Source organism: Mixophyes fleayi, chromosome 1 (genome assembly GCF_038048845.1).
Source record: "Mixophyes fleayi isolate aMixFle1 chromosome 1, aMixFle1.hap1, whole genome shotgun sequence".
In the NCBI taxonomy this organism is placed as follows: Eukaryota; Metazoa; Chordata; class Amphibia; order Anura; family Limnodynastidae; genus Mixophyes; species Mixophyes fleayi.
In genome coordinates this window covers 138,497,417-138,520,708 of record NC_134402.1, presented here as the reverse complement: position 1 = coordinate 138,520,708, position 23,292 = coordinate 138,497,417, and the positions used below count along the sequence as shown (strand labels likewise).

General features: G+C 39.7%; 1 protein-coding gene across 4 annotated transcripts in view; it reads right to left on the bottom strand.

Moving 5' to 3' along the window:
- The window catches only part of TBCK (TBC1 domain containing kinase), a 214,011-nt gene that overhangs the window by 113,137 nt on the left and 77,582 nt on the right, over positions 1 to 23,292 (bottom strand). For all 4 annotated transcript variants that reach the window (XM_075200804.1, XM_075200818.1, XM_075200825.1 and 1 more), the window contains exon 22: positions 13,136 to 13,297. In XM_075200804.1, the coding sequence (XP_075056905.1) occupies positions 13,136 to 13,297 (162 nt within the window). The remainder of the gene's footprint in view (positions 1 to 13,135; positions 13,298 to 23,292) is intronic.

Here is a 23,292-nt window from a genome sequence, read left to right as displayed (position 1 = left end):
CGTGACCGCAGGATTATGTGAGAAGCCCTGTCTATTGGCAATCTGGGGAGCGATCCAGGAAGAAAGGGAATATCCCTATGTTAAACATACTCAGTTCCCTATATCCAGCGTACTGAGCTATGAGGCTATTATATAAAGTAGCATTTTACAGGCAGAAATCGTAAGCTGCCCATCCAGAAATCTTACTCCCTGTGATAGTGGGATTATGTGAAAGACCCTGCCTAATAGCAATCTGGGGAGCAATCCAAGGAGAAGCAGAGGCAGAGCCCATATTAACGTCATACTTCTGGACCAATAGAGTTTGTGTCATAGGTCAAATGATTGACATCCTTATTATCCAATTCTCATTCAAATCCATTTGAAATACTCCGCCTCTATCAGTTCCCCATTGGTTAAGAGAACTAGAATCATGGAGAGATAATAGATTTCTTGTAAATTCATGCAAGTGTGTATACATGAAGCAGCATGCTGATTGGGACTTTAAGTCATTGGTAAAATCCTTAACGATACCGCATTTAGATACATTTTCTGTAGTGTGCACTTATCCTAAAAAATGTGCTTTGAGTAGATGAGCCATACTCCCCCTACTGGCTTATGCATAAATCTATTTTCAGCAAGGTCAAAGGGAGGGTGGTAAGAGGCAGAAAAGAGTAGCTTCAAAAGGTCATATAATGCATTCAAACATTGTCATTTCTACACTGTGGTAAATAGCCAAACTTTAATGATCATATTTTTAAAATAAAAACATCCTCGTATTTATTTTTATTTTAATAACTTCTGATTTTTATTTTCCATCCAAAAAAAGCAGACAGAATGATATAATTTTATGATAGAAAACAAAAATAAAAAAGTTGTAATTTCCATAAATATGCCTTTTAGTAAAGAAGATGTACACATGATAAAAGGTTTGAGGGAATCCAAGAATTACAGCAGCCGTCAATTTCTACGAGAGTTTTATCGCGACGTTCTGCTGTCACAGCATCTGTTACCGATTATCAGAAATTTGGCCCCAGAAGGCTATTTTGTTTTTCAACAGTACAGTGCGCCAGCCCACAAGCACCAGACTTCATTCCTCCCACATTATGGCCTCCGAACAGTCCAGATTTGAATCCTCTCGATTATAAAGTGTGGAGCGTGATGCAAGAGAGAGTCTACCAGACATCAATCCATGATGCAAACGAACTGAAGCAACGTTTGTTGGAAGAGTGGACGAGTCTGGATCAAAGGATTATCGACGATTCTGTTGCCCAATGGCGCCAGCGACTCCAGGCTTGCTTGCAAGCAGGAGGAGGACATTTTGAACATCTTCTTAAATTAAATATTCAAACCATACTACTGAAAGTTTCTTCATAAAATTTTAAAGACTATTTCCATGTAAAAATTACTTTGTTAGAAAATCTAAAAAAATATTGTTTATAAAATTAAATTTCGACAAATAAAGTTTAAAAACTCAAATCTTTTAATGCGTTCAATAATTTTTTTTGACATGTTAGAATCATTTTATTGGTTCAATTCTCTAAATATCAGGAAAGTTTTAGTATGATATGATCAGGCATTAGAGATATATGAAATAAACCGCTTGGCTTACTTTTTATTGAACCAGTGTATATGGAGTCAATGTGAAAACTGAAGATGTGTCCACTCTTTCTGCCTCTTTCAGGCAAACAGAATTACATTACAAAGTGAGTTCATTTTCTGCTATTATTCCTTTTTATTTCAAAGAAATGGTTTTGCATAATAGTACTGTATGTTATATTGCTATCTTATTTTATGTATATTTATACATCTTAATCACTGTGGCTATTTTGTCCTATTAACTTCCATTGAATAACGTTTCCGTCTCTGTGTTCTAATGAAATCTTGTGCTATATAGCTTTGCTATTCGAATGCTACATAAGTGAAATATCTGTGATTCTTTAGCTAAGTCTTGATTGTAGTTTTGCAACAGGGCAGGGAGTGACCGAACGCTTCCTGTAAGAGTGTCAGCTCTTGAAACAAACTTTGCTGATGGCAGTTTTGAATTAGTAGGGAGCACGATATAAAATCCTTTTTAGATAAACATGTGGTTGCGTTGTGATTAACCCTTTGTCACATACACACAGCACGCACATACACACGTGTGCTCATACATTATACCAGCACCAAGTGCAAATATATGAGCAGTCTCTGCTCATTTGTTTATTTGCTTTCCATAATGATTCCTTTGTGCTCTCCCTCTCATTGGTTCCCCAGCTCTTCCTGTCTATCTCCTGTGCTAGTGATAGTTCAGTCTGAACCAGTGTGCTGTATCTGCCTATTCTGAATTGTGATGTTGTTGTGACAGAGCCGTGCATTGGCCATTCTCTTACTCGTAACCTCTGCTATTTTTCAGATTTGCTATTTATCTTTGTCTGCCCTTTCTTTAGCCTCATTACCGGTGTTGCTATTGATCTCTGCCTGCCCTGACCACAGTCTGATTGTCAGACTTGCTATTAAACTCTGCCAGTCTTGACCTCAGCCTGATAAACGGACTTGCTATTGAATTCTGCCAGTCTTGACCTTAGCCTGATTGTATTGCTATCAATGTCTGCCCGCCCTGACTTTGGCCTGTGTATTAGATTTTGCCCTTGCTATTCATCCATCTGCCTTTCAGATCTCATCCTGTTTCACTTTTGTCACCAACTGCATCATTCCATATCCTGTCCACCACACTTGGCGATATTGATTAAATAAGAACCTACTATCACCAGTAAAGACCTGGGGGAAACAGAGTACTCTAGAATGTATCACATTCCTTTGAAAGGGGGCTGGTAGAGGTGATGAACTAGTAAAGAGGTTCTAAGGATTTTATTATCTCAACACCAAACTTTTTTTTAGGAAGGTTTTTATTGTTTCAAATGCAATGTATTACTTGACATACAATGCATCCAAAATATTCAGATAAAAGGAGTGAAAACCACCACATTACACAACCCTGTGAGAATACAAAACAACAAAACTTACTTTTGAAAATTTTACCCGCTGGTTATTAAAATCATGGTACAACAATTGCCTAGACAAAATTAAACCTACACATATTCTTATGCCTCGTTTGGGGCTAATTAGTGTAAGATAGTGGCTTTTTTCTCAGCTTTCGACCTGGCATCAACTTCACAAATGAAAGTAAATAAAGTATTCGAGAATATATCCATCAAAGGAGTTCTGAGAATACCATTTCATGAGCATCATGCTATCTTCAAACCCTATACAGCAGGTTACCTTGTTAGATGGAATGCTTCTCTAACTGTGCAGGTAGACTGTGACGGACATGCTTATAAATGTATTTGCAGAAATGCTATGTGTGAATTAATGGTTTACACACACGGGCAGGGCTAGTGATGTCTCCATATCAACTGACTGCATTCAGTCAACTTTTTGACATGCCTCAGATCCCATTAGGACACTCTTCTAAAGTGTTGGCTTCATCTATATGTAATGGAGTTTAGAGATAATACTTTAATAAATAATTTGGTTGCAGGTACAGAAAGTGATAATTAAACATTATTAAGTAACACAGGTATCCTGCCAAAATGCAATAAAGAACCTGATTGCAAATCAGCTTCTATAGTGAGGTTTCACATGAAACCTGTGTACACAGGTAGCCTGTTACTTAATAGAGTTTAATTATACCTTTCTGTACCTATAGTCTGTCTCTAGCTGCCACAACAGGTGGATGAAAACTGCTTATGTGCACAGACACTTACTTTGGATCACACATTCACATTTATGAATGTCTCATTGCAACATTTGCTAGTGAAACTCTCAGTTTTTACTTAAATGCTACTCAATGAACAAGTTCCCAAGAAGGTCACTGGTGATAAATTAAGTTTAGGAGGGATCTGAAAGGCATTTTGTAATATTTATTCCCATATAAATTAAGATAAGCCAAGTCAGCACATGCACTGATATTTAGTGGTGACAGGTAAACTGTAACATCTTGAATTGACATGTCTGTTCATGAATCACTGTAGTGCTCAATATTCTAATTAAAGCACAAGGCACTCAGGCCCAAGTTATCTAAGGTGTGTTTTTTTACATGGCAAACTTATCACTGGGCAGATTTAAAGCAACCTAAACAATTTGTGGGCAGCAATATTCATGAGACATTTAAGGAGAACTCTACGAGCTGTTTTTTTTTTTTGTTTTGTGCTTTTATATTATCCTCCAGGTTATAATCAGATCACTCCAACATTGCAATTAAGTGTAAATGTTGTCTTCTAGTGAAATTGAAACACTCATTGAAATTGTTTTTAACAATTTAGTTAACTCGAATCAATGGAGTTTGAAAATATACTAAGTTTTCACATCAACATTCCCTCCCTACTCACTTCAGTTCTTACAAGAAATGCAAATATTCAGGAAGTAGAATTCAACAAGATATTTGAGACTATTCATTACTATTAAATATAAAATGCTCTGTAAAATATCCAAATGCACATCTGTCAAATGATAGGTGGAACAAGGAAATGTACTGCTAGGGTTAAGAATCTTCAACGTATTTGCACAAAAAGTAAAAGAAACATTCTGCAGAAGTACAAATGTAGTGTCCTGGACAATTTTAATAAATAAGTTAATAACCAACTATCTCTTAGTTTTATATTCAGGAATGAGATAGCCGGAAATGAACAGGATATGTCACATAAGCAAGATTTAGTTTAATAAATATGTTTGTTTTTTGAGACCAAATCATAAGACAAAATACCTGCTGTACCTGTATGATATTTTTTAATTTCCTCTCCATGAAGGACAAAGAAATCAAGTTGGGACATTCTGGTTCTTTAGAGACAGGAATGTGTCCTAGGGTGAAATACCTAGTCACAGCTGAGTGCTACCTATCAGGAGTGCTTTCCTGAGCTCCTGCAGGCACAAAACCTTTCAGAGAGCATCAGCAAGACCATTACACAACAGATGTGTAGATGTAACTACAATGTATAAATCATTCAGAGATTTTTGCTCATTTTTGCAAACAGGAACATCGACTATGGAGAAGTCCAAAATCAGCATCTTCTTTAAAGTCCAATGTAATGTTGTTTGATGAAAAACAAGATAGATTGTTAGATACATACAGTGTTTAGTCATTTATGACCCAGAAAAATATGGACACATTGAACAGTTTTTCAGCAAATATATCTGATGACCGCCATGCACATGCAAAGTTAATTTCCACTTTTCACTTTCTGGAAGTGCCTCCATGCAGGCACAAACCATTTGCGGGATTGCAGTCCAGAATATTAACGCACATTTGATCAAAAATTCAAGTATCACTTCAAAGCCCTGACTGCAATAACTTTTAAACCTCCCCATTAATTGATTAATTACAACTTTTGCTTCTTGATCGTTAAACAGTGCTTGTTGGAATTTCATGTAGCACATTTGTACATTTTAATATTTTATTACATTGGTACATGTGCTTTCCCATATAATAAATGGTACAAAAGGTTTCCCATTAAAAGTAATGGCCAATGGCCAATCCTCCGTACCTATATGAGTGTGTAAAAATCAAGCTGTTTTGTGGGGATACAAGTTTCCACAGCCATATGCTGACTCAGGAATGCCCCATCTTACTAAATATGCAATCTACACCCTTTAAAGCTCATTTATATATCTCATCCTGCAATGTAAAATTAAATTTCTACATTTGGGCATAGCATGTGGTGCATTACTTTGAATTGCCCAAATTCAGCAAGGTCTCTTTGATCTACCAAGCTCCTTGCATAAAAGGTAGCAAATATCTGCAACCTGGAAGCAGCTGCTATCTTGACAAATTAATCCATAAGTTTACCCATGCAAATGACGATGTCCGACATCACAAACTGGGGAAGATACGGCATATGCACAAGACATCTGTATTTTTGCAGATTTGTAAATTAACCTTTTTTGTAGACTTGTTTAAATGATTCCTTTTAAATATAGTAGATGATGTGGATATTGTACAGATTTAAAAGTAGAAATGGCCATTAGTTATCATGTACTTAACATCTTGCGGGAAGCTTGTCCTGTTCTATTTTCTCCATAAAAGACCCCTGAGTTTGAGTTTTAGCCACCAACTGACAGAATTTATCTGTGAATGACTGGCACACCAATGCCCCACTACTCACCTCTAGCAGTTATTTTCAGACAATGGTGTCTATTTACTAAGCTGCGATTTGCAAAAATCTGGAGAAAAACAGCTGTTTACTTCAGAGAATGGCCATCACAGCTTTTCTTTACTTTATTACAGATTTCTCCTGCCTTAACCTGTTCAACACTGATCACTGGAGTCCTAATAGACTTCTATGGGGACTGTGATGTGACCCATTTTAGCAAGCAGTAAAAAGCTTTGCTTTTCACCACCAGCGCCATCTCAAAAAGACGTTAGCTAACTTTTCCAATGGAGTCCTACTACAATGCTGCTGGAAAAGCCTCTCTGCATCAATTGCTGATTCATATCACTTTAAAATTGCGAACCTTAACCACACTGGTCAGATCCTCCATTCGCCGGCAGCCTAATGCTGGTGAAGCAGTTGTTAGGTTAGACCAGGAGGAAGGGGGGGCGGAAAGCTGATTTCGCCATGACCAGCTAATGAGCCCTGGCTTAAATGATAAATAGACCTCTATATCCCTATCTCCCCCCCAATTCTTCTCTTCAACACACCAGGTGATAACTCCAAAAAAGACTCTAGCTCAAGTAATATGCACTTCAGAATGCACCATTAATGGAAACCTTAACTTAGACCCTATTATTTCTCAGTGTAAGTACTGTAACCATCAGCATCAGACATAATTTATCCACTTCAATCACTCTGGAGTCTGTCATTGAAAAATGTTTATAAATTACAAGAGGCTTCTCATTTGGTCAAGGTTACTTATCATTATGGCTTATCCACTTAGTTCTCATCTTCTATTTCACTCATGTCGAGGCCCAATTAACCAAGGCATTCTAGATCCAAGGGCAATGAGAATAGAAAGAGTAAAGGGAACAGAACTGTGGTTACTTTATGTGATCTATCACACAACACTGATTCTCTGTACAGCTAAAGATATAACATATGGCTGAAATTGTTGCCATGGTAGTTACCGGGGCTTGCTCTAACTCATAGTTGATGAGGTTGAAAAAAGACACCAGTCCATCAAGTTCAACCTATTTTGGATCTCCTGCGATCCTGCACTTATATTTGTAATTAATCCAGAGTAGGCAACCGCCCATCTGTTTCAATTTTGAAAATCCCCCCCAGACTCAATATTGCAATCCAATTTTTACCCTATATCCACTACTATTCTTTATTTTAAATTAACGGTCGTATCCCTGGATACACCTTTCCGCTAAAAATTTGTCTAACCCTTTCTTAAACATATCTATTGAATCTGCCATCACAACCTTCCCTGGCAATGAATTCCATATCTTGACTGCCCTTACTGTAAAGAACCCCTTCCTTTGCTGGTTGTGAAATTTCCTCTCCTCTAACCTTAGGGGATGACCACGTGTCCTGTGTATGGTCCTTGGGGTAAAAAGTTCCCATGAAAGCTCTCTGTATTGACCCCTAATGTATTTGTACATAGTAATCATATCTCCCCTTAGACGTCTCTTTTCTAAAGTAAACATGCCTAAACTGGCTAACCTTTCCTCATAACTTAATGACTCCATACCCTTTATCAATTTTGTCGCCCTTCTCTGAACCCTTTCTAGTTCCAAATTATCTTTTTTATAGAGTGGTGCCCAGAACTGTACTGCATATTCAAGATGAGGTCTTACCAATGATTTATACAGTGGCAAAATTACACTGTCTTCCCTTGCATCTATGCCCCTTTTTATGCATGCCAATACTTTGTTTGCCCTTGCAGCTGCTGCTTGACATTGAGCACTATTGCTAAGTCTACTGTCTACGAGTACTCCCAAATCCTTTTCCATTATAGATTCTCCCAAATTAATTCCATTTAATTTATAGATTGCGTTCTTGTTTTTGATCCCTGAATGCATAACCTTACATTTATCTGTGTTAAACCTCATATTCCATTTAGCCGCCCAATCCTCCAGTTTATTTAAGTCTCTCTGTAGAGAAGCTACATCTTGCTCTGATTTTATTACCTTACAGAGTTTAGTGTCATCTGCAAAAATAGAAACTTTACTCTCTAAACCATCACCAAGGTCATTAATAAATATATTAAAAAGGAGTGGTCCCAGCACGGAACCTTGAGGAACTCCACTTAAGACCTTTGACCAATTAGAAAATGTTCCATTTATCACAACTCTCTGTTCCCTATTCTCTAACCAGTTTTCGATCCAAGTACAAATTTTGATTTCTAGACCCAGTTCCCTTATTTTGTAAACCAACCTCTTGTGTGGCACTGTATCAAAGGCCTTTGCAAAATCTAAGTAGACCACATCTACTGTCCTGCCCTGGTCTAAGTTCCCACTAACTTCCTCGTAGAAACTAATTAGATTAGTTTGACATGACCTATCCCTCACAAATCCATGTTGATTCCCACTAATAATTTTATTGCGTACCAAGTAATCCTGAATACTGTCCCTTAAAATACCTTCCAGTAGTTTCCCCTAACTCAAGAATACGTCCATCATGTTCCCTGCTGCGTTCATGAAGATTATTAATTCTATACCAAATAAACTATAAGGAAATGTTTTCTAAAGGAGAATGAAAGTGTTAGTCATGCTTTGATGCCTCCATTAAACAACATAAAGAACATTCTCTTTTCTTAGTTCTTAATACACCATATTTATAACATGTAAAAAGCCCTGACAACCGCTTCCTGAACCAGGTGAAAGAAAAAAGGGAACATTAAACTCAACTATTACCAGACAAATTATAACCCATAAAATACACTACTGTATTTTAACAAAGTACTGTCATGTAATACATTCAGGACATTGAAACTGTACCAGAACTTACTAATGCCTTGTCTTTGTAATTATAGTATATTTCCTAGGTACATTTTTATGTAATTATTGAGCGTCTACAATAAAAATGTGAAAGTTAGAAGGTACTGTCATGTAGGAATGGAAAGATATAGCTAGTACATAACCGGTACAATATTGAAGTTTATATTCAAGGACGGCTATTATATAGACTTGTTTAAAATAGTTTCTGAACATTGGAGCAAAAATGCAAGATGTATAGAAATCACAGACAAACAAGTGAAACCATCTTATGGATGATATTTCACAGTCTATTTGTCTATCTTCCAACACACCTGAAGTGGCCTCCCAGTGTCGTTTATCTTTTTATATTAAATGTCAACCAAATCCATCCAGTGGAAGGCCCAGAACAGGCAACCCGGGTCAAAGTTCTCCTAAAACCCGGACAGGATCTAAATGGATGACCTCACACTGGTTTCATCCCAATCGGTGCAGGGGTGTTCAAATGCAGGTTCAGAACAGGCTCCCTGGGTCAAAGTTTTGACCAGCGTACACCAACGGAACCCTAACCTCCCCTAAAACCTAGCCAGGATCCAATTGGACCACCTCGTCTTGTTTTCATCCCAAATGGTACAGTGGTGTTTAAATGCAGGCTCAGAACAGGCTACCCAGGTCAAATTAGTCAAGCAGGGTCACCCAGCGTTGCGCGGGTCCGATTTGTAATGTGTATCAGTGTTTATGTCTTAGCAAATTATTTGGTAAATAGACCAAAAATGCTATTTAGAAAATAAGATTAGCTGCTTTGTTGCAAGGTTTCCTTCCAGCAGTCAAACAATTGTCTACTGCCAAAAAATGATGTTTTCAATATTTGTCGCTGTGTCACTATGTGGTTTAATAGGTTACTTTTCTAATACTAAATAAATATGTAATATTTGCCAGCTTTATCTTGAGAGCTGTGGAAGATATTCGCCGACAAACAAAGAAACAAGTATATATAGAATATTTATTTTCATTTATTTAGGGGTATTTTGCAACCAGACTGCATTTCACAGTTTTGTGCCAATATACTTTTAACTGAGAGACTCAATTCAGTACGAAGTGTCTTTAGAACGTTTGAGGAGACACCATGCGCCGATAGAGGAAACGCAGAAAAATGAGCAGACATTGCTACTGTAATTGCTGGCAATGTGCACAGTCGAACACTTCCCCCTTAGTGTACCTTGATAAATTTTATATTATTATAACAGGGCTGTCTTTTGATATCATTGAAATAAAAAAAACTTTATTTTTAGTGCATTGAAAAGGGCAAAACAATCAATATTAGCAAACATGTTTAACTTTTCCATGATCCTTTTAATAATTAGTTTTACTCAATTAGTGCAACCTGAGGACCCCAAAAATGATCTAGCTTTCCTAAGTATAGGAATATCACATACATACTTACATTATGTAAGGTCTGATAGAAATAAAGCTAGATATTATTTACATGCATATTTTTTTACACTTCTTTTCACTTACAGATTCAGTAAAACATGCACTCTGATGAATTTTGCATATATCCACATTATTTTGATGATGCTTTATCTATGGACTTTCAAATAAAATGATATAAAAAAGAAACATAAGAAACATGCATTCACACAGTAACATGTGACTGTGGTGCAGATAATAATAGTAATTTCCTAATATCAAGTGGTATAAAAAAACAAAAACAAAATGCCACTATACAGCAGAGATGGATCATCAATTAGGAAACCTAGGCTGCTGTGTAGGGCCTTGTGGGCACCGAGGGCCCCAGATTACTCTTTAACGCATTTTATGTGTGTCTTGCAAAGGGTACCATGGGTTCTTAATCAGACTCTGCATATTGTGCCCCCCCCCCCCCCCCCTCTACTGTATATGAGGTCTACTGGCAAATTGGCAATTCATGGAGACCAGATATAAATACATTTGTCTGGACATGTTCTACTGCCATAAGACAGTTTGTATAACTGTATTTATTCCATCTGTGATCAGAAACTTGGGATACAAGCCTGAAAGATTACAATATTTACAGACTAGGTTTACAACAAAGAGACAGTAGCATAAAAAATACGATTGATAAATTGCAGTTGGAACATATGATACCTAGAAGGAGAGAAAATCTCTAGATATAGTTCTTCAATTAACTCTCCACAATACCTTATATTCCTTATTTATGTGAACAGCTGGGGAGATAATTCATTAAAGGTTGAGAGGTGTCATCATGAAGTGTTTCTAGGAGCAACTGTGACTCGAAATTCAGGTTTACATTGCTCACCGTTAGCTCACTCCTGCGCTCTAGCAGAGTATCCTCTCATCTCCAAGACTTCAAAGCCTACCCAGCCCTCTGCCCCCTAAACCTACTCTCTCACTTAGTGTCACCCGCCTTTATATCTGATCTCCCATCTAGACTGTAAGCTCTTCCACGTGTCTCTCTGACCTCATTACCCTATTCACCTCTGGACTCACAGCACGCTCCCTCTCCCTGGACTCTCAGTCTTCACTCTTTGTATATAAAGGTGTCCTGTTTTGTTTCAGTTGTTGGAAAATATCACATATGGAACAATAAATGAGACAAAGATGGTTATGCCACTTTCTGAAAGTCAGTTACTTTACTATAGCAAAATAGCACGTTTAATTAATGTTCTGCAATGTATTTTGTTCACAATTAAAAATTGGCCTTTTATATTACTTTAAGTGTATTTGAATTTAAGAAGACCTATCACCATAAACAAAGACTCAGGGCCTGGTTCATTAAGGAAAGTTAAGTAAAATATTGAGTAAGAAGTCTCCTGTACAAAACCATGTTACAATGCAAGGGGTGCAAAATAGTTTTCTATTTGCACATAGGTTAAATATTGTCTGTTTTTTAATGTAGCACACAAATACTTGATAGCTTATTTGTACATTGAAAGTTAAAGTTGATGTGCTACATGAAAAAAAACAGACAGTATTTTCCTTATGTGCAAAATAGAAAACTAATTTGCACCCCTTGTAGTGTACCATGGTTTTGTCCAGGAGACTACTTACTCAATTTTTTACTTACCTTTCCTTAATGAATCAGGACCTCAATCAATATGCAATGTTAATGCGTTGCAGAATTGCTTACTCTTTCAGGTACCTATTTCTTTGTTATGTATAATTGCATGCAGGGCCACCGAGAGGAAACTTGGTCCCAGATGCGGCAGTTCCTTGTGCCCCACAGCCTGCATATGTAGCCTTATCAAAAACCAGCTATTGGTCAGTGCAGTCACCTGCCCTGAATTATCCCACGGCCTATAATACGGCTCGGATGGGACTGACGACTGGCATATGGGCCAGAACAATGGACCTCCTGGACCCTGGTGGTTGCCCTATCTGCACACATTTTAAACCACCTGCTGCAAGAAAATGAGAGGGGAATCATGGCAGTACTTGAGAAAGAAAGGTTGTGACTGACATAGTGTGCTTAGGGAATGGAATGAAATAGAATATATCAGCATTACTATGTATGCCATTACTTTTAACACACAAAGAGTAATGTAATAATGTAGGAAATTGCAGAGGTGCCACACATTTTATTTTCACAACTGCATTTGTTTGTCTGCTAGGTGCATATGCTTGTGCTTTGCCAATTGCACTTTTTCCTATTCATCTGCTTCAACACTTTCCACAATATACAGAGGGCTTTGCTGTCCAAAATACGACATTGGCAGAGTACTGCCTACTATCACTTTGCAACAGTTACTTAATTAGTTTCTATTCTAGCACTAAAACACTGCTTATTGCAGTCTCATTAGTGTCTTAATGAAGTCATGAAAGTAAGGAAACATTACATATTAGTGTGGTTCCCATGCCCAATGTCCGCCTCCTGAGAGGAGGTGTGTGGATACCCGTTACATTGGGAAACTCTCCTTAAATGCACAGTCTCTACCTCATGAGGTTCAACAGAATATATACTTCTGCTAAACAAAATCTCAGTTTTGCATTTAGATGTAAAGATCAGACACATTATGCAGGTTAGCCAGCATTTGGCATGAAACCCCCAATGTCCTGACAGTTCTGTAAAACGTTGCTCCCTATCACTCCTTTCGACATGTATGCCTGCAAACACTTTCACAAAAGAACACAAAATGTTTTTAGTGCCGCACATCGGCGTTCAGCATTCATAAATGACCCATATGGACAACTTGAGAAAGTCATGTCTCTAGTCTCCAAATGGTTTTATATTGGGAAGCCCATTTCAATCTCATAGCAGTGGCTTACCTGGTAAATCTGAGAAGAGGAGAATGCATTCGTTAAATCCATTAGCAAGTAGTCTGACCCTCAGCTGCTGTAAAATAGCCACTCCAATACAGAATGGGAACGAGGCATTTCCTAGAAGAAGCGTGTCCCACAAGTGGAAAATCTTGTGCAGAGGGAAAACATCTGTAAGACAAGAGGATAAAAGTGTATGAATAAAATCACTTTCTAGGCACAGTTCAAAAGAATAATGTAGTGAGTACAGATTCCAAGGTGTGCATTCATTAGAAGCTTGAGAGTATAACCAATACCTCCCAAAGCCTTCTCTTGCTGGTCTATTGTAACCTTAAGAACAATCGGCACATTTCCGCTACATATGCTACTGCATCTTGCTAGATCAAAGACCAGAGCATCTTTCATCTCTTCTTAATTAATGCTGCTCATCATCTCCATGTATCTATGCTTTGCAGATATCAACAGAGAGGTTAGAGCTCTTCACTAGTGTGTAATAGAGCTACCCTTACAATGACAGAAATATTTTTTTTCCTGCTGTGTGAGTAATTGGATAAAAGTTAAATCATAAGGTGTATGTGCAATCATTAATGTCCAAGATTCCTTCCACATCTTATAAATACTGATATGTTTTGGGAGTATAACACTACTTGAAAACTTCTTCTTCATATATGTTCTTTATTGTGAATCCCCACCGCTTCCATAATTTAAATGTTTAATGAGAAATACAACTTGTTACCACTGGTCCATTGTACATACATTATTTGCGAAATATTATCGCATAATAACTTAGAAATAACTTATTTTTGTAGGAATAACAGAGTTTCTTTTTTCAAGATCAGTGTTTTATAACAGCACAACTAACAAAACAATTGTGCCTTATTTTTTTTTAAAACATGCAGTGTTCTCCCCGGAAAATTGTGCCAGCTGAGTGGCATTAAGAAGCAGCCAGATGGGGGCAGCTGGAATACTTTGCCCACACCTGCCAGGACTGGTCAGACTGATGGTCATTGGTCTAACACACACTGCTGGCTGTAGTGCTCACATAGTGCCTGTTCTAATAGGAGAACAAAATGGTTATTCTATTATAATAGGACTCTGTTGGGCTTAAAGGGCTGGGTGGCAGTAAAAGCAGCCGGGTGGAGCACCCGGGTAATAGGTGCTAGGGAGAACACTGACAAGGCTAAAGGGTCAGAAGAAAGTCAGAAAGAAAAAACTATTTATTTAATATATGTAAAAGCCTATAAATTGAAGTCATATGAATATGGATAAATAATTAAATTATTCTATTATATATTGTAAGAAAAGGAGGTATGTAGCTGGCAATCTGCAGAGAAAGGATACAAACAGAGTTACACATTTGAGCAGCAATGCACCTAGTTTAAAGATAATATATTACTGTGCAAAAGTTTTAGGCAGGTGTGGAAAAAATGCTGCAAAGTAAGAATGCTTTCAAAAATGGAAGTGTTAATAGTTTATTTTTATCAATTAAGAAAAGCAAAGTGAATGAACAGATATTTGACCACCGTTTGCCTTCACAGCAGCATCAATTCTTCTAGGTACACTTGCACAAAGTCAGAGATTTTGTAGGATTATAGTCAGGTGTATGATTAACCAGACATACCAAACAGGTGATAATCATCATCATTTTCATATGTAGGTTGAAACACAGTCATTAACTGAAACAGAAACAGTTGTGTAGGAGGCTTAATCAGAAATTCCCATTTAGATGCCACAAAAGAAAATTACATATCTTGTAATACACATTATTAGACATCACCATTAACTATTCCAGGCTAACTTCCTTCAGCGTCTTTCCCAGATAAAAATTTTATATTCTGGAGGATGGATCAAAATGAACATCTTCCCCCGACTGTTGTATTTATTTCAAGAACTTCCCATCAGAATCCCCCCTTAGCTGTCCACATTTTTGCAGCACTATACTTCCCAATTCATTTGGGCTTAAAAGCATCCTAGTGTCTGTCTCTGGACGCTCCAGGGATAAGCACAGGGTGGAGGCCTGGAGATACCAAATTTCAAGCACTGCTACCTAGTTGTGCAGCTTGCTTAGTGCATGACAAATAGAGACAATAAAAACATACTAAACCCAATAACAAACATTTGTGCATGCCCATTTACAGGTTAATCTCATTCAGATGGTTACCTACAGAAACAATTAATTTCTTTCTCTCTGTTGTATCTACAGATTATATGTAATGATGGTAGGATTTAGCTGAAAGCTACACTAATTAAAAACACATATGAATAAATAGGTAGGGTGCAAGGCCAATGTAAAGATAGTTACAGTCCTCAAAGTGCTAAACAGAAAAATTAAAGTGGGATTTAGTCCACACTCCCAAATTTGTCAAATGTATGATATTCAGGGATGCAGAAAACAAATATTGATTGCAATAAAACATTATTGTTAATAATAATGAAACAATTTTAGACAGAGCAGAAGATAAAAATATAAGCACCAAAAAACATATTAAGACCATCCAAGAGGTTTTTCTCAAGTAATCGAATGCTGATCATTAAAGCGATTTAAATCACTATGTGCTAAAGCATTTTGATTAATTATGTGTTCTATTGGCAGGGCTGATTCTGTAATCTATTAAGTTAATGGAGTTTATAATTAGAGCTCTGGTACTCAATCAATTATATGCCAAAATTAAAATTTTCAACTACATAGCCGTATTATAAAATTGTGAGTGACAGCTGTATTTAGCGAAATGACAGTGCACATTATCAAACAGATTGTACTTTAGTATCTATATAAGTAAAGCACAAAGGTAGTTTAATATGAACATTGGAAGCAAAGATATTGCTCAACACCACTATGTGTGTGCTGGTTAATGCTCTCAATGCAGGCTCTAAAAGGACGGGGAAGACCTTCAACCCTCGAAAGAACATTATTATACAATTGTGGTAGGCGCAACACACTGAGTGATAGGACAGACTGCCCAAACGAGCAGCACAAATCTAGGGTTAACCACACCCCTCATAAATGCAAACAAAATCAATAAAATTGGTGCTCAACATATAAGACAGCATAAAAGGAAATAAATAAATAGAAAAATAAAGAAAAAAATCAGCTTTGTGGTATCATACATGTATGTAAGACTCAATCGAGTCTATTCCCATTGATGAATAAATATATCGGAATGTCCAATAAAATGTCCAATATTATAGTCTAGGCAGAAAACGATAGTATCAGTCCAGCCTTCCTCATAAATGTAAAGTAAAGTGATCTAATTACCTCGCACCAGGCATCATGCACGTAATAGACAATATGTCCAGACCAAACTAATGTAGCTGCCACTCTTGCAGACCCCGATCCTCTGTCTGTGTGAATCAGACCCTATGTGAGGATTCAATACCAGCTCCAGATGACCGCTGTCAGAGAATAGTTCACAATGACAGCTACAAACACCTTCTCTCAATTCCTGTAATCAACACTTGCTAAGAACAGCAATCTAGCTAGTCACCTCACCTGGACAACTGCACAGCTTTCCTTACTCTGTCATCAGCCCTTAAGTGAAAAGGTCAAGTTATTCAGAACACTTCATCTCACTTGTTTGTAGACTTTATAAAGTCCATAAATTCTACCAAACCTTTGCAGGAGCAAAGGTTTGTTTTGGATTTCTCTGTTTGTACTTTGAAGTCAACTTTTTGTTTGACAGTACATCACCTTCTCTGATCCTTCGCCTTTGTAACTTCATTTTTCCATGATGCTCTCCTATAACTCAGTTGTCCATATACAAAATCAATTTGTGTGGCCGACTTACAGATGGAAGCACTGGTTTCTGCTTCTTCCCTGGAGAGTCTAACCTAACCGCTAGAGTCAGTCACATGATGGCAGAGAATAGAAGGGACTATGCCAACTGAGAAGATGGGCCTTAAAAAGTCTATTTGCTCAGTACATCATATGCCTGTGGTTGCCATGGTTTTATATGACACTTAGCGAACTGTAAGTCATTAATAGCAGCTATAATCAAAACTCAAAAGAAACATGAACAAAACAATGTCTGTAGGAGAATGTTGTCCCAAGTTGCTAGTTGGGGTTGAAGGGATAGAAGGTAAAAGATATATACTTTTAAGGTCGAATTATACATGAAGCAGTTACACCACATGAAGCGAGGTCATAAAAATGGGTGTGTGTCATGCAGCTTAACCAGGTTCTCCCACTTGTTGCACAATTAGTGAGATTTAAGAACTACTGAACTGTTCATTCATTACTTACTTGATTAGAGCAGGAGAAATTCACAGCTGTGAAGGATAAATCACTGTAGTATGAGTGGCAACCACAAATGGAAAACAGCAACATATTTAAGAATGGGAGATAATCCATTTCTTTGGCTAAATAAGAGGATTTATGTACTTACGTTAAATCCATTTCTCTGATTCCGTCTGGGAGATACTGCTTACCATGGGTTGTGGAGGGGAGCTCGGGAGTTGGCACCTAGCTAGTTAACTTTAGCACTGCTGACAGACCCCTACCCTCTACAATCCCCCTGCCTCTTCCTCTTCCTTTCAGTTAATTAAAAAGTCCCAAGGAGAAAGGTCAATCAACCAAGAGCAAAATTTGCATCCGCAGATGCGAATATATTAAATTGATAGAATTTGGTAAATGTGTGGACAGAAGACCAGGTGGCTGCCCTGCAAAGCTGGTCGGCAGAAACCCCATTTCTCGCTACCCATGACGCCCCTACCAATCTGGTGCAATGGGCCGTAAGTCTCTCTGGCATAGGACGGTTAACCCTTAAGTAAGCCTGCGGAGACAGCGAGATCCTCTGGAGATCCAAACATATGTGGGATTCTGACCATTTTGTTAACAGATCCCACTGGAAGCATCGAGAATGAGCCCGACCGAAGGGGATCGTTTCGAAGGAGGCCACCATCTTCCCAAGCAGCCGCATGCACAAATGAATTGAGGGATTGGGAGAGGACAAGACCTGAGATGTTATAGTTCGGATTGAACTGATCTTCACCGTAGGCAGGAACACCTTCTGCTGACTGGTATCCATGATGAGTCCTAGGAAGACCATGCGTTGGCACGGAACCACCTGGGATTTCTTTAAGTTTATCAGCCACCCATGGCTCTCGAGAACCGCTATGGTGAGTGATAAGTGCTGACGTAAGCAAATCTCTGAGGAGGATTTGATGAGTAGATCGTCTAAATAAGGAACGACCTGAACTCCCTTTAGATGAAGACACGCTGCCATCACCGACATGATCTTCGTGAAGACCCTTGGAGCTGTGGAGAGGCCGAAAGGAAGAGCCCGAAACTGATAGTGGGAGTTCTCCACTGTGAACCTCAGGAGAAGCTGATGATTTCTCCAAATGGGAACGTGGAGGTATGCGACCTTTATGTCTGTGGACGCCATAAACTGACCCTTCTCTAGGCCATTTATCACCGACCTCAGGGACTCCATACGAAATTTGTCCACTCGTAAGTGCACATTGAGGCTTTTTAGGTTTAAAATGGGTCGAAAGGACCCGTCCGGCTTCTTGACCAGAAAAAGATCCGAATAAAATCCCTTCCTTTTCTGGTTGTCTGGGACCCTGCAAATGACTCTTTGCGAAAGAAGAGAGGCGACACAGGCCTGCATTGCCTGTCTTCTTTGTGGATCTCGGGAAAGCGGGGTTACAAAGAAGCGCTGTGACATCGGCCCCAGCAGATCTATCATGTACCCTCTTGATATAATGCCTCGAATCCAAGGGTCTTGGGATGACGCTGCCCACTGTTCCTGAAAAAAAGAGACAGACTCCCCCCACCGGCACCATCTCTTGAAGAATAGAGTGGCAGTCAGGACGCAGGCTTCTCCTGGGTCTTGGAGGCCTGGCGCCTAGCTGCAAACGAGGACCTGCCTCTGACAGACGAGCCTCGAGAATTCGGTTGTCTACCTTTAAACGACTGTCCCCTGGGCAAGGAGGTTCCCCGAAAGGACTGACGAAAGGAGCTAAACCGTGGGGCCCGGCCTCTACCGGAGAGGACCGGCAAAGAGGTGCTTTTGCCACCCGTTGCCTGGGAAATCATATTATCTAATTCTGGGCCGAACAGATCTGCTGCTGTAAAAGGAATGGATTCCATGGATTTCTTTGATTCTGAATCCCCTTCCCAGGATTTCAGCCATAACGTTCTTCTAGCTGAAACTGACGCAGCCAGAATAGAGGAGGACACAGATGCTGTGCTCTGAGCCGCCTCATAAATGTACCCTGATGCCTCTTTTAAATGTAAAGCTAGGGTGATCAATTCTGAATCCTGTAAGGACTCTGCCATTTGCTGTGCCCATGCTTCCATGGCTTTAGCAACCCAAGCTGAAGCAAAAGTTGGTCTAAAGAAAGAACCCGCTGCTACAAATATAGATTTTAATTGAGATTCCACTCTGCGGTCAGTGGTATCTTGCAGAGTTGCTGAGCCCGGGGCTGGAAGGAGAGTGTGTCGGGCCAAACGGGCTACTGGAGTATCTACTTTCGGAATTTCCTCCCAGCGAGCCACGTCCTCCTCCTGTAATGGATACAGGGAAGAGAACCTCTTTGGAACAGAGAACTTTTTATCAGGCTGTTTCCAGGCTCTCTCTGCAATATCTCTGAGTTCTACAGAAGGGGGAAATCGAATAACCTTCCTTTTGGCCTTCTTAAAGAGACTTCTATCTCTAGGACTAGGATCCTCCATTTCTGGGAGGCCAACGCCTGCCTCACCGCTAAAACCAAATCATTAATAAACTGATATTTAGTGTTTTCTTCCAGTTCCAAGGATTGAACCTGGTCAGAATCCAAATTTGATTCTCTTTCCTCTTCTGAAAATCCCTCCGAATCTGAAAGGACCATGAGAGGATTAGCGGATCTAAGCCACTTTCTTTTAGCTGGGGGCAGGTTTGGGGATTCAAGTAACTGGTTAACTCTGTCCAAACCCTTTATAAATACTGAGGACCATGCCGGTTCTGTGGGTACAGGCGGCTGGTCCGTAAGCAAAGAGGAAGGTCCTGCTATAGCCGTTTCAGTAGAAACCGTGGCAGCAGGGAGCCCCACAGGTGTAATAGTATTATTAGTCACAGAGGCTGCCACACTAAATAACAACTGAGTAGATTGGGAGATCATCTGTGCTAAAGAGGAAACCGACTGTGTCAGGGAAGCCACCCAGGCCGGTTCCTCCGTCAGTGGGACTGGAAGGAGCTGGGTTTGCGCAGAGGGGACCTCTCCTTCGCAGACTAAGCAGAGCGCCAACGGGTCTTTCTGCCCACATGGTAATTTAACTTTACATCTGGAACATGTAAAATATTTAGCCTTTTCCCTTTTCTGACATTTTAAAAGGAAAAGCACACCAAACACACTTAGATAATTTTGAGAGACAGAGTAAACAACAAGTAACCAACTAATCTGTAATAAAAGTTGTACTTGTATGTGTGTAACAGATAAAAAGATATATGTGCAAGTAAGAAAATACAATAATCCTTACTAGCCTCCCTCTTGTAACCACAAAATACAGTTTGTAAATGGTTAAAGAAAGGTTTTGGTACTTAGCCAAAAGGGCCACTCAGGGGAGAAGTCCAACAGCAGTGTCCTGGTGCCTGCTCCCTCCAAGATAAGTTCCTTCCCGGGCTTCTTTTGGCACCAGAAGTCCGGACTGTACCACTTGTGCTGCAGAGCAGGGGAGCTCTGTGATAGTTCCCCCTCTGCAGCTTTCTGTCTCTTCTCTCTTTTTTTTTTTTTTTTTAAAAAAAAGGAACTTATCCTTATTTCTGCCAGAGTTATGGAGACCCCTTGAAGAGGTCTCCTGCAGCGTTGAATACCCCGATGCCCCCTCCTATTTTCCTGAGGGGGGATCTTGGTATGGCCCCCGACTCTCCTCCTGTGCACCTCCGCGGACCGATGATGTCATCATGGCCGCTGGCGAGGTAATGCGATAAGCGGCGCTCTATGCCTATAATGGCAGCGCCGGTTATCGTTGGAGCCTCCAAGAGTGACAGCGGTCCAGGAGACCGCTTTTCACTCTGTACTGTGACCGCTAATGCTCTGCCATTGAGAGCAGTCTGCTCCCTCTGACAGAGTCCGGTCACCGCTGCCCAGTTTCTGTGAGTGTGTTCTCTATATATAGAACACACTCCCAGCTCTGCCCTAATCTAACTCTATGTCTAAAAATAAAAGAAAAATTAAAGTTATTAAAAATAAATTAAAATAAATCACTAGCTGTTTCTAAACAAGCCCAACTCCTTTGGGCACCTAGAAAAAACTGACAGGAAGAGGAAGAGGCAGGGGGATTGTAGAGGGGAGGGGTCTGTCAGCAGTGCTAAATTTAACTAGCTAGGTGCCAACTCCCGAGCTCCCCTCCACAACCCCATGGTAAGCAGTGTCCCCCAGACTGGATGAAAGAGAAAAAGTGTTTTATATGGAGATCTGGCTTCTTCCAATCTATCCAGGGGTTATTGACAGTGGTGGACTCCACTGACAAAGAGTTTTGAGGGTTTCTCCCTGAAAAAGTTTCTCCATACTTTCCCCATTTAAGAAGTTCTACTGAAAAGCTGGATCAAGCATGCGCAGATACATGCGGGACTGGATGGCGAAGTGGTAAGACTCATCTTACTGCTGTCAGCCAGTATCAGCATAGTGGGTGAGTATCACTCAGGAGCCCCTGCGTCCTTTTATTGGTAAACTTGCGGAGATACAATATTTTCTATTACTGTGGTAAGGGGCAATAGAAATTCGTAATTATTGTTGAATTATAGTAAATAGGTGCCACGGCCTTTTCTGAATAGAAGACACAATATGCAATCTGTCATAACTAAGGCTAACAGACTAAATAAAATGAAGATTGAACTCTAAAACTAAATTGAGGCATGATAGGCTGAGCTAAGGCAGAAACAATCGATTAACTAGCTGAATGCAGATATAAACCTTTTTTACAGGGCCCCATAATAAAATATTACAAGGACTCCAGGTAAGACATACACTTTGATTGCCAATCATATTCATGGTTTTTGAGATCTTACAGGAAAGTAGAGCTGAATCCTGCTCTCATACAGATTTTAGAAGTGTTGGGGTTTTAACAGAAACTACACTAAATTCATACAAAACCGAATATATGTAAAGACAAAAAAAAAAGAAGTAGCTAGGTACATAGAGAAATTAAATACACCATTGCTAAAAAGTCAGATTTTATGCTGCTGGTCATAAATGTAAACACTGTTTATATCAGAAAAGTGAGTAGTAAAACAGACTTCATCTAAAAGTGTGACGCTTCGGTTCACTTAAACTTTAGTCTGATGAAGGATATATACCACTACCTGAATTATGTTAAGCAGTGGTGGGATTCAGTCGGTTTGCACTGGTTCACCAGAACCGATACCTAATTTTAAGGTCAGTTCGACGAACCGGTGGCTCTGGACTGAGTCCACCCTCTTAGTTAGTGGGGGGAGCAGGGCGTCCATTAAAAAAAAAAAAAATACCTGTTCGCGATGTCGCACTCCTCCTCCCTGCTCCGTCCGCTCTCAATGTCGATATTCAGTGAGGAGCAGCGCAGAGAGGAGTCTGCAAGCAAGAAGACAAGAAGCGAAGAAAAGAGAAGAAAGAAGCTGATAGAAAAAGTGAAGGAATGGAAGCAAGGGGGAGCAAAAGCAGAATGGCAGAGTGTGAAGCGGGGCAAATGAAGCATGGCAGAGTGTGAAGAGGGGCAAAAGCAGCATGGCAGAATGTGAAGAGGAGCAAAAGCAGCATGGCAGAGTGTAGTGTGAAGAGGGGCAAAAGCAGCATGGCAGAATGTGAAGAGGGGCAAAAGCAGCATGGCAGAATGTGAAGAGGGGCAAAAGCAGCATGGCAGAATGTGAAGAGGGGCAAAAGCAACATGGCAGAGTGTGAAGCGGGGCAAATGAAGCATGGCAGAGTGTGAAGAGGGGCAAAAGCAGCATGGCAGAATGTGAAGAGGAGCAAAAGCAGCATGGCAGAGTGTAGTGTGAAGAGGGGCAAAAGCAGCATGGCAGAATGTGAAGAGGGGCAAAAGCAGCATGGCAGAATGTGAAGAGGGGCAAAAGCAGCATGGCAGAGTGTGAAGAGGGGCGATATCAGCATGGCAGAGTGTGAAGAGGGGCAAAAGCAGCATGGCAGAGTGTGAAGAGGGGCAAAAGCAGCATGGCAGAGTAAGAAGAGGGGCGATATCAGCATGGCAGAGG